Source organism: Tiliqua scincoides, chromosome 2 (genome assembly GCF_035046505.1).
Source record: "Tiliqua scincoides isolate rTilSci1 chromosome 2, rTilSci1.hap2, whole genome shotgun sequence".
Lineage (NCBI taxonomy): Eukaryota > Metazoa > Chordata > Lepidosauria > Squamata > Scincidae > Tiliqua > Tiliqua scincoides.
Window position 1 is genome coordinate 6,171,739 of NC_089822.1, and position 22,144 is coordinate 6,193,882.

Genomic DNA, 22,144 nt, shown 5'->3' on the forward strand with positions numbered 1-22,144 from the left:
TGGGAACAGAGAGCTGACTTTTATTTGCTGGCCCAGCATGGAATGCTCAAAGCTTGCGAGGATCAGAAGACCCACAGAATCCTGATGCAGGTCAAGTCTGCCCACACCTACTAAGGCTGCAATCCTATGCACACTTTCTGGGGAGTAAGCCCCACTGAAGATAATAGGACTTACTTCTGCATAGACAAGCATAGGCTAGTGCTCTAAGAAGGGAACATCCCTACTGAAAGAGAGCATCATTCACTTTGCTTGGAAGACAGCTCTTTTTTAAAGCAAGAGAGATAAAGGGATTAAAAAATAAAAGCAAATCAATGAGCACAAGATAAGATTATGAAGAGCATGTTGAGCATGGACTGGCAAACTCGAGATGGGGGAGTCCAATCATATATATTGACATATTATATTTAGACCCCACTTTTCAGCCAAGACTGGGATGTACCATTAAATCTACACAGAAGTACCATATAACTGAGGATACAGTAATGTAGGTATGACACTCTCTTCAAGTCCCTGGCAGGTGGGAATACAACCCAGAGTCCAGGCTCTTCCACCAGAGAGCAGAAAGAGCTGAACATGCTCAGAGACTGGCTGGCTGATGATAAAGACACTGGTCCACAGAATTACCTTTGCTCTACAGACTACTGGAAATTCAGAAAGGGCTCTAGCACTCCTCACTTAAAGTCCCTCATTTTCACATCTTTGCACATCTCCATTTGGTGCACCAGTCCTGAATCTTCCTAGAGAAAACACATCTAGCCACAGTTCCCCTTGCCTTTGGCCACCATTCGGTTGGACTACTATACTAGCCTTTGCGGGAGTTAGGGGAGACTGCCCTTAAAGAGTATCCAGAAACTGCAACTGGGGCAAAATGCTGCAAACAGATTGCCAATGGGAGCCATGTGGGGTGAGCATTTTTCTCCTATATTACAGGAGTGGCACTGGCTTCCCATTGATCTCCAGGTCCAACTCACATTGCTGGTTCTTACTATCCGGGCAATTAAGGGTCAAACTAGACATGACCCTTAACATGCAAGGAACCCAGTGCTGTCAAGGTGCTGATTTCCAGGGGCTCTCCAGGGCTTCAGGCAGACACATTTTCCACCCTTGCTACCTTAAAGAGACAATACTGAGCCGGGGCCCTGGGAGGATGTGCCCCACTGTTGAGTTACGCCCCCCTGCCCAGATAGTTCTTGGTGACGGTGGCTCCCCACCCACTGTCATTCCCTGGTGTTTGTACCTGGTGCCTGGGTCACCGCCTCTCTTCAGAGCTCCGCCGTCCATGAAATTGAGGCTGCTGGTCCAATTGGCCACTTCCTCTCCACTCTGCCAGCTAAACTGCAGCCCACTAGCAAGAAAACGAGGCAATTGATATTCCACATCATTCATCAGCTCAGTTCTTGTCAGTAGCTTTGACACAATGAACAGAATGCATATTCCAAAGGGCAGGAAGGATGAAAATCTCAAAGACCGGAATGCCCTCCTGTATTGCTGAAGGTCAGAGCTAGTTGGAATTCTGCTCTTCAACGGAAGACTGGAAAACTACTTTTCAAGAGCAGAAGTTGCCCTCTAAAACCTAATTCACGGACTTTCTTTTTATATCGAGCAGACCCAGAAGGCTCCAGGTTGGTGAGCCCAATTTCTTTTTCAGATTTCAAAATATGTTTCTACAAGTAAAACAAAATCATAGGAGGACAATCAAGAGAAGGAGAGTACACGAAGACTGACCGATGTGTTTCATTTGTTCCACTGTTTCCCCTGGTCAAAGAGAGTTGAAGCAATACAGTAGCCCAAATTCTACTCTTCACACCACATCTACTGCATGCATGGAGGCTAGAATGGGAAGGGGATCCCAGCTGCCAACCGTATCCCCTGACCTCTGCATGTTCTGGGGAAGGCGTGGAAGGAATGGTGCGCATGCAAGGCTCTGTACACGTGGCTGCAGACCTTCAATGAACAGCACCACAGAGGTATGTAAGCATTCCCCCTCCCATGCCAAATGAGCAACAGTGACTTTTTAAACCAGCAGTTCCCTTATATTTGGCAGGGGGAGTACAACAGCCAACCTGACACAGCATTTCCCCCAGTGGCTGTTGCTGATATTGTCCCTTTTCCATTGAGAGTCCCTTTTCGAGCTAGTGAGCCATCTTCTAAGTCCTTTTGCTACATAAATGATGTTGAGATTTTGAGCACTATCTACTGCGCTAAAGCAAACAAGAAGAAAAACTCTTCTTGAGCTATGATTTCTGTAGCTTGGAGAATACCTAGGGAGAGATCTTCAGCCCAGAGTCACCTGGGAGGAATGATCCCCTAGGAAAGGAGTCCTGAAGGGGGAAAGGAGTCTTTAGTCTCAATTGATGTTATTCAACATAAACATTTCCTGTCTAAGAGATAAAGAGTGAGTAAAGAATATAACCATTTCAGGGAGAAGTGCCCCAAGGGAATAAAGGGGTGTACTCAGGGAATCAGGGGGAGATGTCCACACCATCCAATGTATCAGAAAAGAAAAGCTCTGTCAACATGTCACATGTCATCATGTGTTCTTCCAGCCCGGGTTTAGTGGAAAATTTTCTGGCCGGGTGCGTGGGTGATAGTTCAACTATAGTTGAACTACAGTTCAACAGTAGCGAGTTCAGCTACAGCGAGAAGTGGCCTGGTCTGTGTTAGGCAACTTCTGGATTTCAGATGCTTTGTTGTAATCAATACAGCTTTTATTAATTGGATTTCACAGACTACACCGGCTAAAGAGGAAAACGATCCCACTATAAGGTTGGAAGACTGAACACCTTCCCGATTCCTCCTTCCTGCAAGGGAGGCCTCTTTATCTTAGGTCTACTTTTTCGGCCCTGACATTACTATGTGTCTACCCAGGTGCCATTCTCCAGGAAAACAGAGTTCCACAGTTGCAGAACGAAAACCGCAAAGAGCCATGTTGGCTCATTAAAAAGAAATCCAAATGCAAAAGCAGTGGGACCAACTAAAATGTCACAGTGAGCAAGCTTTCAAGCTCAGCTGTGGTACAACAATTCTTGGGAGTACCTCTCCTAGCTTCTTTTGTTGTAGGCACATGACATCATCACACAGATGTATGAACAGAGATTGCTCTCCTGGCTGGAAAATCAGGGGGGAACTGAGGCTCAGAGGAAGTGTGTGTGCTTGCATGCAGAAAACCCCAGAACACACCCTCAAGACCTCAAGTAGCAGGGATGGGAACGACCCTTGCCGGAGCTCTTGGAAAGTCACTATCAATCAGAGTGGAAAATATGTGGCTAGACAGACCAGTGGTCTGACTCTGTATATGTCTGCTTCAGATAAGCATTCAGCTCACAAGCTGGGGAGCAGGACTGGCCTTAGGGCAATTTGACCAAATTGGGCCCTGTGCCTGGAGGGACCTCATACTAGGGCGGCGAAAGGAGCACCAACAGCTGGCACCTCGCTCTGTATGTAGCAGAAGTCCTGGCATGGAATTTTCCATGCCGAGGTGAAGTGAGAAGAGTGCAGCGAGCAGAGAGTTGCTGCTGGAAAGCCTTCCTTTCCACCTGCCTATGGGTTTGATTGGCTTCAAATCACACACACACACACACACACACACACACACACCCCAAAGCAGTTGGCAGTGACACCACTGCTGGGTGTCTTGCCACTGCCACTCATCCTGGTGAGTAGAGGGCCTCTGCAAAACTGTTTTGCACTGGCCCCTGCAGCTCTTGCTGGCTCTGCCCAGGAGGCCCAAACTATGTGTGTTCTCCAGAGGGTTGAGCTTTTGGGCTGAGTGACAGTGATTCTCCCCATCATCAACCACAGGAGCTTCCTGGGTGAGGAGAGATTTGGATGTGGCCTTCTCTGTCAGTTGTATCACACGGTCAACAGCCACAACCTTGGGAGTCATGCCCCCACCATTATTTAAATTTTGCAGTTGAATCACTGCTCTATCCCAAGATCAAGTATGTTAAAGCCTGCCCTTGTAAGACATAGCTTTCCACACACAACCCTCCAATGAGTCCTCCTGATCTTCTTCTGGACTTTTTCCAAGAGACGGGGGGGGGGGATTTGTTATGTGAGATGAACATCTGTTAAACTTGATTTCAAGACTACAGGCAAGCCAATTCCGAAGAGAGGTCTGGGTCAAGAGCAATTACAGAATGCAATTATGCTCGGTGCCCTGTGTTGCTCCTCTTTTAGAATTATTACTTCCACCCCCCCACAAAACTATTCCCAGATCAGGACAAGCTGGGGCTGATTATGTGTCAACCAGAAATGGGTCAAGGAGATGATTGCAGGATTGCGTTGGCTTTGATTTCTGCAGGACGCATACAGACTACAAAAGAGGCTCAGGGAGGCGCTCAAGGAACCATTTGCACAAGCACAGCGGCAGGTGTGTAAATACAGCCTGATGTGCTGGCAAAAGGCAGTAAGTTTAAGGGAGTCCTCCACAAGGTGCTGTACGGTGCCCCCCACATGGGTGGTCTCTCTAAAGGTTATAGGGGGCTTACCTAAGCAAGAGCAGCTCTTTTTTTCTTCTTCTTAGCCTTAGATTTGCAGTTGCCTTTTTTTTGGTCCAAAATGTCCCCTAAAGTCAGGTAGCAGTAGAATTTCAGAGCAACAAGGAGTGAAATTCATGGCAGCTCAAATGGGCTGAATTAGTTAGGTGTAGAAATTGTTTTTGCTTGTTCAAAAGTTTATATTGATAGAAATGTATAGAAACGACCTTGATAACTATTGATAACAATTCAAAGTACTGCAATATGTGGTTTTCTAATTGTGCATTTCACTAGTTTGTTGGCAGGAGATTAAAAAAAAAAAACCTGTAACACACTTTAAAAAACCTACATATTTGGTTGAAACTGGAGCTGATCTATGTACATGTAATCTGCAAAAATTAGTATTAACAATATCAACCAAATGACCCCGGCGTAATGTAAATAGACATGGGGTCGGGGTGGTGGCTACCACTGGTGGTTACTATTTTTTTTTCTCGTCAGTGATCTGAAACAATGTGCGACGGCAGTAAAGAAGGCTAATTCCATGCTTGGATCATTAGGAAAGGCATTGAGAATATTGTATTGGCAGCCTTCAGTCTCGAAAGACTATGGTATCGCGCTCTGAAAGGTAGTTCTGGCACAGCGTCTAGTGTGGCTGAAAAGGCCAATCCGGGAGTGACAATCCCTTCCACACCGGGAGCAAGTGCAGTCCGTCCCCGGTCCGTCTCCCCGGCTATGGGCCTTCCTTCTTTGCCTCTTAGCCTCAGACTGTTGGCAAAGTGTCTCTTCAAACTGGGAAAGGCCACGCTGCACAGCCTGCCTCCAAGCGGGCCGCTCAGAGGCCAGGGTTTCCCACTTGTTGAGGTCCATCCCTAAGGCCTTCAGATCCCTCTTGCAGATGTCCTTGTATCGCAGCTGTGGTCTACCTGTAGGGCGCTTTCCTTGCACGAGTTCTCCATAGAGGAGATCCTTTGGGATCCGGCCATCATCCATTCTCACGACATGACCAAGCCAACGCAGGCGTCTCTGCTTCAGCAGTGAATACATGCTAGGGATTCCAGCTCGTTCCAGGACTGTGTTGTTTGGAACTTTGTCCTGCCAGGTGATGCCGAGGATGCGTCGGAGGCAGCGCATGTGGAAAGCGCTCAATTTCCTCTCCTGTTGTGAGCGAAGAGTCCATGACTCGCTGCAGTACAGAAGTGTACTCAGGACGCAAGCTCTGTAGACCTGGATCTTGGTATGTTCCGTCAGCTTCTTGTTGGACCAGACTCTCTTTGTGAGTCTGGAAAGTGTGGTAGCTGCTTTACCGATGCGCTTGTTTAGCTCGGTATCGAGAGAATGAGTGTCGGAGATCGTTGAGCCAAGGTACACAAAGTCATGGACAACCTCCAGTTCATGCTCAGAGATTGTAATGCAGGGAGGTGAGTCCACATCCTGAACCATGACCTGTGTTTTCTTCAGGCTGATTGTTAGTCCAAAATCTTGGCAGGCCTTGCTAAAACGATCCATGAGCTGCTGGAGATCTTTGGCAGAGTGGGTAGTGACAGCTGCATCGTCGGCAAAGAGGAAGTCACGCAGACATTTCAGCTGGACTTTGGATTTTGCTCTCAGTCTGGAGAGGTTGAAGAGCTTTCCGTCTGATCTGGTCCGGAGATAGATGCCTTCTGTTGCAGTTCCAAAGGCCTGCTTCAGCAGGACAGCGAAGAAAATCCCAAACAAGGTTGGTGCAAGAACACAGCCCTGCTTCACTCCGCTTCGGATGTCAAAAGGGTCTGATGTGGAGCCATCGAAGACAACAGTGCCCTTCATGTCCTTGTGGAAGGATCTGATGATGCTGAGGAGCCTGGGTGGACATCCAGTCTTGGGGAGAATCTTGAAGAGGCCGTCTCTGCTGACCAGGTCGAAAGCCTTTGTGAGATCTATGAAGGCTATAAAGAGTGGCTGTCGTTGTTCCCTGCATTTCTCCTGCAGTTGTCTAAGGGAGAATACCATATCAGTGGTGGACCTGTTGGCTCGGAATCCACACTGCGATTGAGAATAAGACTGCTAATATTTTAATGCCATTGTACAAATCAATGGTAAGGTCTCACCTGGAGTACTGCGTCCAGTTCTGGTTGCCACATCTCAAAAAGGATATAGTGGGGATGGAAAAGGTGCAAAAGAAAGCAAACTAAATGATTACTGGGCTGGGGCACCTTCCCTATGAGGAAAGGCTACAGCGTTTGGGCCTCTTCAGTCTAGAAAAGAGGCGCCTGAGGGGGGACATGATTGAGACGTACAAAATCATGCAGGGGATGGACAGAGCAGATAGAGAGACACTCTTTTCCCTTTCGCATAACACCAGAACCAGGGGACAGCCACGAAAGCTGAGTGTTGGGAGAGTTAGGACAGACAGAAGAAAATATTTCTTTACCCAGCATGTGGTTGGTTTGTGGAACTCTTTGCCACAAGAAGTGGTTATGGCATCTTACCTGGATACCTTTAAGAGGTGACTGGACAAATTTCTGGAGGAGAAGTTCATTACAAGGCATAGTAGGTTACAAGGCATAGTAGGTATGTGTAAGCAATTGGTTTTAGAGGCAAGCTGCCTCTGATTGCCAGATGCACGGGAGGGCACCAGGACACAGGTTGTGCCTGTTGTCTTGTGTGCTCACTGGGGCATTTGGTGGGCCACTGTGAGATACAGGAAGTTGGACTAGATGGGCCTTTGGCCTGATCTAGCGGGGCTCTTCTTATGTTAACAACACCATCTTGGAGTCACTGGAATAAAGTGGCAGCCCCTGTAGGGAGTGGACTGAGGACAGGCATCACTAATGTACCCCAGGATCTCACGTGCTGACATGGGCCTAAAGAGAGATCCTGCCATTATGCTAGCCTAAGCATTTTCAGGACACTGGGCTACAGCACTCAGGTGAAAATGGATAGTGATTGTCTGCAGAGGATTCAATGGGAGAATGAGCTGAGCACTGACTGGAATTGATTGGATGAAAGGAAAGAAGTTCAAGGTTGCTCAAGGGGAATTGCAAGCCTAGACCCATGTGCCTGAGGCTCTGGGGGGGAGGGGGGCTCCTGAGCAATGGATCCTTGAATGTAATCACTGAAACGGAAATGGAAACACTGTATTCCCCATGGGCACAGATGACAATGAAGCATAGTTTCAGTAACAGGCATTCCCCTTCTTGTCTCCTTAAAAGACACGGATCAAAATAACATGACCTAGTTAATGGAACTAGAACAGAGAGACATTTCTCTCCCCTCTAATTCTACTAAAAATCCCCCTTTGGGGGGGAAGAGCAGGAGCTCACTCAGTGGAGCAGTTTTTCTGCATGCAAAAGATTCTAGGTTCAACCTGTGGATTCCAGATCAAGGGATCTCAGGTAACAAGGCTGGGAATGGCCTTTTCTCTGCCTGAGACCTTGGAAAGTTGCAGCCTCCGTCCCCCCCTGCCCCCCGCAGGGAAAGCAGTACTGGGCTAGATGGACTAATAATTAGATCTGATCCAAGACAACTTCACAAACTGATAGTAAATACACTCTCGATTTGTAGGATTCAGTATTTGATATGCTACACTAGCCTTTGCTACTGTAGCATTTCTAGTGTCAATCAGCATTATGACAGCCTCAGGTAGCTGACTTGCACTAGCAGTTTCTGTGCTAGTCTCATTCATTCACGTAAGCATTCAGATGTCAGGCATCTGGGCTTCAGCACAGGGAGGGCGCAGACTCAACAACTGATTCCCAAACCAGGAGAACCCTGATATCAGTATCCTTGCTTGAACTGCCTCCACTTCTCTCCTCCAAGCAATGGCCAGATTGACCAAGGCTGACCCCTGGGAACTCATTGTACCAGTGCTAAAAGGTTTTTTGCTTTTCGGCAGTTTGTTTCTGGGTTTAGTTCAAGTTGCTGATCTTAACATTTAAAGGGCTAACAGCAGGGGATCCAAGGACACACAAACTTGCTATAAATTAGGATTTCTTATGAGTTCCCTTTGAGGTGAAGTGAGATGGGTGGCTAGTAGAGAAAGGGCCTTTCCAGGGACAGCACCCAAAATGTGAAACTTCCTCCTCCTTGGACAAGTTAGCTTGGTGCCTTCTTTATGAACCCATGGACACCATGCCATTTCTAGCCTGTTCTCCTAGTTCTTAGTGGCTTTTAAGATAAACCATCTTCCCAACCCTGCTTTTTAAGGAAGTATTTTATGTATTTTTAGTTACCAGACATTAGTGCTCTTTAACTTAATGCTTGCTTTGATACTCTTACTGCTTTAAATATCTTATTGCTTTTAATATTGTAAATTTAAAAAAAATAGCTGCCTGGAGTCCTATGCAAAAGGTAGGATATAAACGGCTAAAAGCAAAACCAGCTCCCCCACAGTGAGACAGGCACCCAGGAATCAGTGTTTGACCTCAAGGCTCCTGGCTTAGCTCCAGCATCATCTGATACCAGGATACCTTGAGTCAATGTTTAAAAAAGAGCCTTTGCAGCATAGTGGTCACAGTTGGACGTGAGGTACATCTCCTCTTCAATGTAGGCCACCAGCCTTCCCCCACTGACTTTGCCAAGCAGCAGCACAAGACATGGGCCATTTCTCAGACACTGCAAAATCCAACTGATTAGGCTCCACCCCTGATCTTTCCGGCAACACCCCTTCATTCCCAGGCTCCACCTCCTGTGTCTCAGGATCTAAGCCTCAGGCAACCTGGTTAGCCCATCTGTCAGACTTCTTAGGCTCCCAGGTTTTGAAATGAAGGTTTAGCTATTTACAGTGCAATGTAATGCACGTTTGTTCTGAAGCAAGTCCTACGGCATTCAGTGGGTCTTATTCCCAGAAAAATGTGCACAAAATTGCAGCAGAATGCTTTTTCCTCATTGTACTATCTTATTCTCCCTCTTAGAGACTCGTTACAGCTGTGGTTTTATGTGGTCTTATTAATTGTTGCAAACCCCCACAAGTGCTTTTTAAATTAGGAAGCTGGTCTAGAGATGTTAAAACTCACCAATTAAGACAGAGAGATTCAGTGGATTTGGGCTAAAGCAGGGAGACCTTTGAAAGTTGTATCGATTGGCTTTTATTTTCTCTATCAGACCAAAAGAGAGAAGCAACCAAACAAACTCTGATGAGTCAGAGGAAAATGTTCTTCCCGCTAACAAGGCTGCTTTCGACAGAGGTGCTGATGTATGTATCGGGAGCTCAAGCACTGTGAAGTCTTCACAGTCAAATACTACCTTGCAGGGAGCGATTGAACTGTGAGCGCTTGCAAATTCCTGCAGTTTTAAATCACAGTTCAAGTGTGTGGGATCTATTCTCTTACCCCCCCCCCCAAACACACACATCTTTTTCAGTTTGTTAAGGTCCACCGAGGATAGAGGATTATGTAATGCAGTTGGCAGAAGAAATGAGAGAGAGCTTTAGGGGGAGGGAAAAACCAAGTAGGCAGACACACACTGTCATATGCATACCCTACGGAAAATAGGAAGTAAACACCAACTCAAATCTTGGGACTCATACCCAATCCAAACTGACACTTGAGCCAGTGCAGGTCCCCTACACCAGCTCTCAAGTATCACAAATGTGCCATAAGGCACATTGGCACCAACTGGAGAGCTAGCTGGGCTGGTGCGGAGGCCCGTGCCAGCTCAGCTGGACCGAATCCCAATCCTGTCCGTAGGCAGACCAGGCTCAGGGTGTGGGAGAGGGTTGCGGAAGGGTGTTCTGGGTGGGTGCTTCTGGGCAGGAGGAGAACAGAACAGGGGGAGGATTGGCTGAGGAGCCCTGAGGAGGCAGGACTGGCAGCAACAGCACACACCATAACCGAACCCCCTTCCCGGCTGGCCTGGCATTACACGGAGCTGCTTTGACCTGAGCCAGCTAAATATTTGACGCAGATCTGAGTAACTCTATAGGACAATAATATTCCAATATCCTGAAGGGCACTTCAGCCTGCTCCTAACCTGTGTGAGATACAGCGCAGGCCATTGGTGCACGTTAGGATTGAACTCTCAGAAAATTACCCTCCAGCACAAAATACACCTGCAGAGGGACAGTTCTGAATAGTGCAGAAGTATACTAACGAGTCTTTTGTCCTCAATGTGAACAAAAATGTTTAATTTCTATCGACATGTGAAATTCAGGTGCCACCCCCTGCCATTTTGACCTATTTGACCTTATCTGAACTTCTTTCTCTGACACTCAGTTTCCCAGTCTCCAAATCTCTCTTTCCAGTCAATTCCACTCCTGACAATGACACCTTCAGCACCTGTGCAAGGTTGTTCTTTTTAAAAGAAAGAAAGAAAGAAAGAAAGAAAGAAAGAAAGAAAGAAAGAAAGAAAGAAAGAAAGAAAGAAAGAAAGAAAGAAAAACCAGTAAAAAAAAAAGTAAAAATTAAAAAGTAAAAGAAAGAAAAGTAAAACCATACTTTTACTCCCTTACATTAAAGAAGCTCAGCCAATGGCTAGAGGGATGTAGAGGCAGTTGGTTTTCAACCATTCAGGTACACATGCTGTTGGGGAAGCCAGAATGAAGGGAGAGAGTAGTGCCTAGTGGTTAGCGCGCACACATTTCTTCCTGCTCTCTGCTCTTCCTTTTTTTTTTTTATTGGGCCACCAGCCACAGCCTGTGCTTGAAAGAAAGTACCATAGGCAGAGGTGTAAGTTTTCAGTAATAACAAAATAAAAACACATAACACCACTTTCTGCACCTCATTTTTATAAAAAAAAACAATGTGAAAAATAAACTGGGAAATCTATGAAAAAAAATTAATGGGCTGGACCGGGGGAGTGCATGGATAATAACTTTAGTTGCATCTGCTGACACTATATCACCTACCTAGAACACTTTCAAAGCAATCACAATTTATTAAAATGTGCCCTTGGAATAAAAACACACAACACTGCTTTCTGCACTTTTCCTCCTTGGGGGGGGGGGGGGGAATGAAATCTGCGAAAAAATAAAATTGCTTAAGAACACCTCCAAACCACAGCTTTGATGAAGTCATAGGGTTACTGATTGAGGAGTAGAACCCACTTGCCCACCCCATACCACCCTTTAACTTGGTAAGCAGGTATGGCTGCCCAGTTGCTAAACACATTCTGATCTCAGTAGGAGACTTGGCTACTCCAAATGTGAAGAAATCCCCCAACCCACAAAAGCACCGGGCTGGCTGATAATGGCATTTCAAACAAAAACCACTGCAGGATGGTGGCCCAGCAGCTTTTAAGCAGATGAATCAATACAGAAGTTTGTTTTTTGGGGGGGAAGGGGGGCAGATTAGAAGCTTCCAAAAAGAAAAGACAAATACATGGGGAAAAAACCAGTGAGTTCATCACACACACATATATAGGGCCAAACGAGATATGATGTGCAGCTTTTGTGAAGGAAACACCAGATACCTTTTTCAAAAAGCAACTGCAGGTGACTGCCAGATTGTATTAGGGCTGTGGCATAGGGAAGAGTGCTCCAGCCCTGATTGAAATAATACGTATTTATACAAACAGCCAAGGAGAGAGAAACTTATGGGCATAATCGTAATCGCCCACTCCCAACTAAATTGCCCACTCCCATCCCAGCTGCTTTCTGAAAAAGAAAAAGATGCCAGGGGTGGATTCACAGAACTCCCACATCAGTGTCAACTTTGGACCCAGAGATTCATTCCTTGCTCAGTGCTCCATTCATTCTAATTGTCAATATCTATCCACACATCAAACACCATATTTTCCAAGTGCTATTTTTTTCTGAGCCCAAGAAACTTTGTTCTTACATGACATAATTTTCTGCCTGTGATCTGGGTGTCCTCTTCCACTTATCTAGGTGCTAAACCTAGAGGATCCAAGGGACTTCCCATTAATCTATCAAGCACACTGGGGGGCTTAGGGCTAATTGTGAGGATAAAATGGCATAAACACACATTTGCCAGACTGAGAGCCAAATCCTATCCAACTTTCCAGCCCTCTTGTAGTTGTACCAATGGGGTGTGCTCTGCACCCTGCGGTGGGAGGGTAGTTATGAAGACTTTCACAACATAAGGGAACATTTGATCCTTGCCTCAGGGCTGCATTGCAGTAGCACCAGTGCTGGAGAGTTGGATAGAATTGGACCCTGAGTTCCTAGTACAAAAGCTAGAATACAAAGGCAAAATAAATGAAAATTCGGGGGGGGGGGGGAACTGATATCCACTTATAGCACACCACTTAATTTATTTTTGTTAAAGCTCTGCCTGTTTTGTACTGCGTTCCAGTCAACTGCCTCTGCCAACATCTGGAGATGTCAGATTTCATAACCTAAATTACAGCTATTTAAGGAGAACGTATTAAGTGTTCACTGCATGACAACAGCCTAGAATAGACTGTCAGCTGCTGTATGGAGACTGTTGGAGTTCTGTACATCAGACAGGACTTCCCCTGGTGTAAATTGCTTTAGGTTTTCTGAAAAAGTCAATAGTCATTTGAAAATGGGGGCAGGCAGAAAGTATACATGGATCTACTGATAGATCTCTGGGTGATCTGCAATGAATCAGTTAGCAAGGGCTTCTGATTCCCAACCATATAAACAAAACATGCTGTGCCATAGCTGGCCTGGGGCCAGTGGCGTAGCTAGAAGGGGTGCAAAGCATTAGGTTTTGCAGCCACAAGAATGTGATTCCTCCCTCTCCCCTTAGGAGCCATTCTGGGCAATGTGGGCAAAACGGAGGTGAATGCAGGGAGACAGGGAGTCAAATGCCTCTTTTGCTCACCACCTGGAATGGCTCTGAAGGTGAGGGGGAGGAGCCATTTGCATGGCATGTTCAGGCACCTGGAAAACTCAGTGCTTTGCACCCCCTCTAGCCATGTCACTGCCTTGGTCTAATCATTTATTCTCTCCCACCTCGTCTGTAAAACAGGGTTGCCTTGGGTTTTAAGGTGGGGCAGGAGGTCTGGTCTAGAGGGTAGAGCCTCCGTCTGCCTGAAGATAACATCCACAAGGTCGCCAGTTCGAGGCCACCGGCACCGTGCGACCTTGGAGCAGCTGACAAGCTGAAGCCGAGCAATTCCATCTGCTCTGAGCGTGGGAGGATGGAGGCCAGAATGTGAAGCCAGATCGGAATGAAACACCTTGAATGTAGTCGTTCTTGAAAGAAAGAACCTTCTTTGAAATTGTAAAAATCCCTATTTAATAGGGATTTAATAAAGCCTGCCTATGTAAACCACCTTGAATAAAGTCTTGAATAAAGACCAAGAAAGGCTGTATATAAATACCTATTATTATTGTTGTTGTTGTTGTTATTATTATTATAAATAAAGTTGTTGTTGTTGTTAATAATAATAATAATAATAATAATAATAATAATAATAATAATAATAATAATAATAATAATAATAATAATAATAATAATAATAATAATAATAATAATAATAATAGGTTGCCTTCGACCTGTGCAACTCTGTTGGCCAGCTTTAAGAGTTTTGCGTTGGAATCCTTGATCTGTAGTAATTCAGGTGTAGTCTTGAAGTAACACACATAGCTCATCCCAATGGATGGTCAATGGATGGCCAATGGAGTAAACTGGGTAACCAGTTTGGATCTGGTTCTGTTGCCAGCCTCCATTTTGCACCTGGCTCCAGTTGGTAGACCTTGGGATTCCAGGGGGGGAACCATCCAAAAGCAGATCCAACCAGCCCAAATCTCCTCACCCCTGGTTTATAGCATTTGACAGCAGATATACAAGAGTGTCCATTTACTAGGTGCTTGATGGTACAACTATGTGCAACTGCAGTCGCAGAATAGCAGCTGGTGCTTCCAACAGCTTGCCCAGAATCCCAGGCTATTAAGATACAGTTATACTAAAAGCAACCCCCAGCTCCAGCCTACACCCTCTGAGAGCAGGACAGCTGCACAGCCCCAAGGCCGTGAGGGGTTCCATTTCCTACCTGACTTATTCTTCCTATACCGTAAATGTTTCCATGCAGGAAAACAAATGTACACCATCACATATGAAAGGTGGGGTGACAGTTTATGCCACACACCTTGATTGCCTGCACATACTGTACTTGTGACAAAATGAAATCTCCTGCTGCATTTTACAGGTACTTTGAGCCATTAGACCAGGGGTGTCCAAAGTTTTTGGCTAGAGGGCCACATCATCTCTCTGACACTGTGTTGGGGGCGGGGGGGGAAGAATTAATTTACATTTAAAATTTGAATAAATTTGCATAAGTTTACATAAATGAATATATTAAATATGAACATATGTGAATGAATGAAGGTCTGGCAATAGCACAGGGCCTATAAAAGGCCTTGCACAAAGCAAGGCTGGCCTTTCCTTTGCTGCCTCCGCTGCATCACAGACATGAAACAGCAAGCAGTGGAGGGAGCCCTCATCCCACAGCTCACGCGAGAGGTCAAACAGTCGCCCTCACTCTGAGAGCAGTTGCATTGGGCCAGTGCGGGCTCCAACAAATCTCTAGAGGGCCAGAGGCTCATTGGAGACTGGGGGCTCCCTGAGGGCCGCACTGAGAAGCCTTGAGGGTTGCATGTGGCCCCAGGGCCGGGGTTTGGGCACCCCTGCATTAGACCAGTTCATGGCTCTCCTGGCTACTGGCCACCCTGGCTTTGGGGGAGCTCTGAGAACCAGTTGCTGGGACCTGAGACAACAGCGGCTCTCTTCTAGCGCTATTGGTGGGTTTCCCAGAGCATCTGGTGGTTCCCTGTGGTGAGCAGAAAGCTGGGCCTGATGGTGGTCTGCTCTGTCAAGATGCTTTTTATGTATAAGAAAGTTCACATAATAATACCTACACAAACCATTTGAATCTAGGAAGTTGCCTTATGCCAAGTCAGGCAGTTGGTCCATTGAGGCCATCACTGCCTCCTTTGGCTGGCAGCAGTTCCACAGGTCTCAAGCAGTGGTTCATTCCCAGTCCTACTGCCCAAGATGTTTTGATGCTGAATGTGAGAGACTGAACCTGGGACCTTCTATACATGTAAAGCAAGTACCATACCACTGTGCATACAAACATATGAAGCTGTGTTCTACCAAGAATCAGGCTCTGGGTTCATCTAGCTCAGAACTTCCTACACTAACTGGCAGCCCAGAGACTGGACCTGGGACCTTCTGCATGCAAAGCATGTGTTTTGCCACTGAGTAACAACCCGCTTGCTAGCAGACCTCAGTGTTAAGGAGAACATCACAGCAAATTAAAAGACAACAAAAACATTACAATTAAATATGGCAGCCAAATCAGAAAGGACAGGAAAAATACTTTTGTTGTGATGTCACTGGCCACTGAACTCTTATTCAGTTGTGTGTGTGCCATCAGGTTGGCCACTGGTTTTTGTAGTTACTGATTTGCTGGGTGACCTGTACTGTTATCTAATGAAATAAACTAATTGATGAGGTGACCCCAACTAGTGATGCCACTGCATTTAGGCTGTGCAAATTATATTGTAATCTATTCTGTATGGTCTGGTACGGGAGGAGGTCCATCATGGGGCTGACTCAGTGAGTTCTCACACCAGGTGACACCAACTCTAGTGACACCTCTGGTTAGAACCAACCAAACAGTGTGTGAATTTTTGTGTAAAACAAAGCTCTTCCTCCAGCTAGATCATCACATTTTTGAAAGCTATTCCACTTTAAAAACAAACAAACAAAAACCTCCCTGAAAGAAGAAAGCTAGAACAACAGGGAGCAGGCTGGAATGGAACCTTTTCTTCCTGATGTAAAAAAAAAATTTTTTTCCCCTGCAAGGGCTTGTTCAGATGGGACTCATTCAAATATAGATTCCCCCATCTTTAGCCTGAAGTAGTACAGTCTACTCTATCACCTCAGTATTCTACCAGCTCATTCTGCTGCAGTGTAGTTCCGGCTTTGCTTACAGCATCTGAGTCACATCATCAGGGGGCAAAGCTGACCAGGACTGGACAAACACAAAAACTGTTGTTACCGAAAAGTCACAGATACCATCATAGCAAAACCTTAATTGACACCATTTACACTGTGCTTTACAATACCGATCTTGTCTGATCTTGGAAGCTAAGCAGGGTTAGGTCTGGTTAGTACTTGGATGGGAGACCGCCTGGGAATACCGGATGCTGTAGGCTTATACCACAGTCTTTTGAGACTGAAGGTTGCCAACCACATTACAATATCCAAAATGTCTCACACTCTCTCACAAATCCTTACAACAACCCTGTAAGGTAAGTCGGTTTTTCCCCATTCTCCAGTTGGGGGGCCGGGAGGGGGTGACTAACTTGCAGTTGCTTGCCCAGAGCCACTATTGTGTTGGGAGCCATAGTGAGCTTTTAATCAGAAACGTTCACAGTTTTGTTTCTAGTTTAATGCCGGCAGCTTTAAAGCTCTTGGAGCTCTTACACTTTCCTGGGAGTAAGTCCCACTGAACACATAGTATTTGCTTTTGAATAAACCTGCATAGGCTTGCACTGTTAAACACTGTATTAATCTAGCCATGAAAACCAGGGGTCTGGAGATTGGTATTAATTTAAATTTAGTTGGAACTTATTTTATGGCTGTTCCATTGAGCAAAGATTACACCTCTGGATAGTCACCTCTGGATTACACCTCTGGATGGTCTTAAGCCATTTGCATATACGAAACAGGGATCAAATGGGTATGCAAATGCGGGTTGCGCAGAAATGGGTTTTAAGCAGGTAAAATTACAAACCCTCTGACTATTACGTCCCTGGGCACACCCAACGTGGAAGTTGCACGATTACAGCCCTGCACATAATTTTCTTCTCATAAAAGCAAGAGGTTGATTTGGATTGGGGTCACAGTATAAGATGAAAAGGACCCAAATCTCCCCCCCACCCTTTCTGCCTTTAATAGCACCCTAAAGCTGCTGTTAGTCAAGGATGGGAAAACTAAGGGGCAATAAATTATGCCCCTAAATTTACCACTCCATGGCTAATATAGCAGCTGCAAGATTGCCACCCCTCCCCCCCTGCAGCTACTTTTGCAAAAACATTACATTGGGAGTTTCAGGCCGCTGTGTAATCCTTCTGTTCTCTCTGCTCACACCTATAAAAATTTGTTCGACCAGGAGAAAATTCCTGTTGGCAACCTTCAGTCTCGAAAGACTATGGTATAAAGTTCCTAGCTCAGCCTGTTGTGCTAGCTTTCTACCTGGACAGAGTATTTTATGGTGGGAAGCATTCAAATACAGTATGGTCTTCCTTCCTCCACAAGGAGTCTAAAGTTGGCCAGTCCATTCTACTGAAGTGGTACAGTTCTTTACTACTTCTGAACTTTTTAACCTCATTTCCACCTTGTTCTGCTGCAGAAGTAAATCAGGCCTACGTTATGTGGATGACGCAATGCATGATCCTAAGAATCTTTGCTCAGGAGTAAACCATCACTTGCACCAGCTCAACAGGAATTATTTCCTAGTCCAGAGGCAAAGCATATGCTCTGCACAGAGGTCCCAGTTTCACTCCCCACTCTCCTCTCTGAAAGGAAAGTACCTCAACTAGCAAGGCTCTGGAAGACCTCCCCGTTTGCATCAAAGGAAGCATGCATCTTGCTTCAAAACTATACTCACATGTAAATTTAAATTGATGAATCTAAATCAGAAGTAAGTTCCATTGAGTTCAATGGGGATTACTCCCAGGAAAGTGTGCACAGGATTGCAGTCTTAATTGACTGAAATTGTTAGGATCAATCAACTTAAATGTAGGAGATCAATTTGATTTTGCTGCAACAGACTAACCTGGCAACCTCTCCTGGGTCACAAGCAGAGCATGAAGCCCTCTTCCACTGGCCATTGGCAGCATCTGGTACTCAAGTGGTATATGGGCTCAGTATATAGCGGTTCCATTTACGCGGTTGTCAAGCTCATGACATACACATCTTTGTTAACATATTTAATTTTTTTTTAAACTATCAAGGCCTCAAATCCAATGACAGTTAATTACTCTAAGACTCTCAAGATTAGAGACTTGCAGCCCAATCCTATCCACACTTTCCTGGAAGTAAGCCCCATTGACACTAATGGGACTTTCTTCCGAGTAGACATGCATAGGATTGGGCTGTCAGGCAGCAATCCTATTCACACTTACCCAGAAGTAAGTCCCATTGATTATAATTGGACTTGTTTCTGAGCAGACATGCATAGGATTGGGCTTTAACAAGTTCTGCTTCTGTCAACGAAACTTAAAGCTGTCTCTGGACCAGAGCCTCTGTTTTGTAGCGCAGCTGGCTCTTCATCTTTGTGTGTTTACTCAGAAGTAAGTCCTACTATGTTAACTGCATAGATTTGCATTCCCATTGTGCATTTTTAAGTGGATTTATTCTGACATAGATTTGGTAGAAGCCACCGTTTCTGGGAAAGGGTGTTTAGTATTTGGTTCTGTGCTTTTCTCTCAAATGAAACATGCCTCAAAGACAGTCTACCAATCTTAGATGGGGCAGGCAGCTGCAGCCAAAGGTTGGAAAATAAATATTTGTAGAAAGCTAGATAGAGCCTAGCTGGATGGACAGAGACAGGCAATAAATTTCCACCACTGGGTAATGGGGTGGTGTGGGGTGAAGGAGAAAAGAAGGGGCAAGAATGAGGGCTGTAGAACCTATCAAAAGAGAATGAGGGCCCAATTCTATTCAATTCTCCAGTGCAGTTGCAGCCATACCAAAGGGGGTTGCACCGCATCCTGTGTTCGGAGGGCAGTCATGGAGACCTCCTCAAGGTAAGGGAACAAACATTCCCTTACCTGGAGCTGCATTGCAGCTGCACCAGTGCTGTTAAGTTGCGTAGGACTGGGCTCTGAGTTAATAAACTTTTGAGATCTGACAAGAGCAGACCATTCCACAAATGAGGCTATCTTGAAGGTCCGAAGAAATGCTTCAATGAGAAAATCCCTGCCCTTAAGGCTAAGTTGGAAACAAAACTCCAAAGTTGATCAGGTGAATCCACACCTTCACATGTAGCCCAAGGCACACTGGAGACTTCAAACCAAACCATCACAAGGGGAGATGACATCTCTCTCTCTCTCTCTCAAAAGGTGGGAGGGATGCACCAAATGTGAAGTGCCCAGAAACGTGTGGGGAGAAGCCCACCAGTGGCATAGCTAGAGGGGGGCAAAGCACTTTGCAGGACTTGCACGTGGTGGTGAGGCTCCCTGCAGGACTTAGGGCTTTGCCCCCCTCTAGCTACAGCACTGCGTCCAAAGCGAGAGCCCAATCCTGTGCATGCCTCCTCGAAGTAAGTCCCATTGCAGTCAGTGGGGCTTCCTCCCAGGCAAGTGCGGGCAGGCGCGAGCGCTCGGCCCCCAGCTCCGGGGCCCCCCGCTCACCTCTGGAGATGGCTGCGGCCGTAGAGGATCTGCTGGAGCAGCGTGACCAGGGCGAAGGCGCAGACGAAGACGAAGAGCAGCGTGCGGTTCCCCAGCAGGTCCCTGCTGGAGGTGGGGTCCGAGTAGCCCATCGTGGCGGCGGCAGGCGAGAGCGCCGCTGCCGCGCGCCCCTTAAGCGCGGGAGGAGGAGGAGGCGGCGCCGGGCAGGCTCCGGGCGCCCCGGCCGCATCCGAAGGCGGGCTGCCCCCGCCTGGCTCCCCCTGGCGCGGGCGGGGAGGGGCGGCGCCGCCCGAGCCCAGGCATGTCTACTCGGAAGTAAGTCCCAGCAGAGGCAAGGGGGCTTACTCCGGGGTAAGTGGGGATAAGACTGCAGCCCGAAAGTCCAAGCCTAGGGTGGTCTACTCGGAAGCAAGTCCCCCAAAGTCCAATGGGGCTTACTCCCGGGTCAGTGTGGCGAGGGCTGCAGCCCGAGAACCCAAGCCTAGGCCGGTCTACTCGGAAGTAAGTCCCACTATAGTCAGTGCGGAGAGGGCTGCAGCCCGAGAACCCAAGCCTATGCCAGCCTACTGGGAAGTGAGTCCCACTACAGTCAGTGGGGCTCAGTCCCGGGTCAGTGTGGCGGGACTGCAGCCTGAGAGTCCAAGGCTAGGCCAGTCTCCTCGGAAGCAAGTCCAGGGGGCTTCGTCCCGGGCCAGTGCGGACAGGATCGCAGCTGCGCGCAGGTGGAAGGGGGAGCGGCCGGTCTGATGGGGGCGGCGCGGCCGAGTGCCGGGCGCCTCCCGCTCCTGCAGCCGGCTGGGGGAGGAGGAGGAGGGCTCCGGCGAGGGGGCGCCCTCAGCGTCCCCGCAGCGGCCGCCCCTGCAGAGCCCTGGCGCAGCTGCAGCCGGGCCGGAGGAAGGAGGGAGGGGAGGCTCGCGCGCCCCCCTGCAGCAGCCCCCGGGCGGGCGGGCGCAGGCAAGGTCGCCGTGCGCCTGCTGAAGGACAGGCAGAGGGGGGCGCGCTCGCCCGCCCGCCCATGCAGAGGGAGGCAGCTGCGATCGCGTCCGCACTTACCTGGGAGTAAGCCCCGCTGACCGGAATGGGGTTTACTTCCGAGTAGATGCGCCTAGGCTTGGGCTTGCAGCTCCCTCCGGCCACGGATCAGGCCCCCGCGCAGTGGCGTAGCCAGAAGGGGGGCAACGCGCTGAGTCTTGCCGGGAGCCACACCGCAGCGCTCAAGCGGCCCCTCCTCTTCGGAGCCATTGCGGGCGGAGGACTGGCCTCCGTTTTGCTCCCCCCGCTCGGAATGGCTCCGAAGGGAAGGGGTCGCTTGCCCGCTGCGGTGTGGCTCCCTGCAAGGCTCAGCGCTTTGCCCCCTCTGGCTACGCCACTCCCCTTCAATTCCAAAGTTGCCAGCATGATCTTGTCCCTCTCGTGGTCGTTAACACGTGTATCGGGGGGGGGGGGCTGTGCTTGTGGTGACTCCATGTTCTGCTCACAACAACCCTGCGACAACAACCCTCAGGCTGGGGGCCTGAGTGTGAGTGACTGACTGGCCCAAGGTCACCCAACAGTCTGCAATCCTGTCCACACTTTCCATGGTTGTCTTGCCTGCCCACTCCCCTGTCCAAGGAGAGGGCAGATGTTCTCTGCCAGGAGGGGACCACCTCACTCAAGAAATGGATCAGCCCCCCCCCATCTTGATCTTGTCCTGTGTGATCATTAACACATGAATCCCACCTTTCCTCTACTGAGCTCAGGAGGGTGGCTGTGTGTGAGGTTATGCTCACAACAGTCCTGTGAGGTAGGCTGGGGATCTGAGAGTGACTGACTGGCCCAAGGTCACCCACCTGAGGCTGCAATCCTAGCCACACTTTCCTGGGGGTAAGCTCAGTTTACTATAATGGGACTTACTTCTGAATAGACAGACATAGGATTGGGCTCTGAGTGGGGATCTGCCTGGATCAGGCAGGCCAAAGCCTAACATGGCCCAAAACCACCTGGTGCCTGAAGAGGGTGTGCCAAAGGCTGCTCCCCCTTATCTGGTAAGGTGCCAGCCAGGCTCTCCTTCTCCCACACCCTGGCCTGGAAAAGGAAGACTGGGATGGAGAGGATGCTCTTTACAATCTCACATAACACCAGAACCAGGGGACATCCACTAAAATTGAGTGTTGGGAGAGTTAGGACAGACAAAAGAAAATATTTCTCAGCATGTGGTTGGTCTGTGGAACTCCTTGCCACAGGATGTAGTGGTGGCATCTGGCCTGGATGCCTTTAAAAGGGAATTGGACAAGTTTCTGGAGGAAAAATCCATTATGGGTTACAACATAAGAACATAAGAACAGCCCCACTGGATCAGGCCATAGGCCCATCTAGTCCAGCTTCCTGTATCTCACAGCGGCCCACCAAA

General features: G+C 47.7%; 1 protein-coding gene across 2 annotated transcripts in view; it reads right to left on the reverse strand.

The window, feature by feature from the left end:
- Window positions 1-20,697, reverse strand: part of ST8SIA5 (ST8 alpha-N-acetyl-neuraminide alpha-2,8-sialyltransferase 5) — a 53,064-nt gene extending 32,367 nt beyond the window's left edge. Inside the window, exons 1-2 of one of the 2 annotated variants that reach the window (XM_066616882.1) lie at window positions 19,756-20,697; window positions 1,238-1,345 (exon numbers count right to left, since the gene is read on the reverse strand). In XM_066616882.1, coding sequence (XP_066472979.1) covers window positions 1,238-1,345; window positions 19,756-19,886 — 239 coding nt within the window. In that variant the 5' untranslated portion in view covers window positions 19,887-20,697. The remainder of the gene's footprint in view (window positions 1-1,237; window positions 1,346-19,755) is intronic. The other variant, XM_066616883.1, reaches the window with a different exon arrangement.
- Between the last annotated feature and the right edge of the window lie 1,447 nt (window positions 20,698-22,144).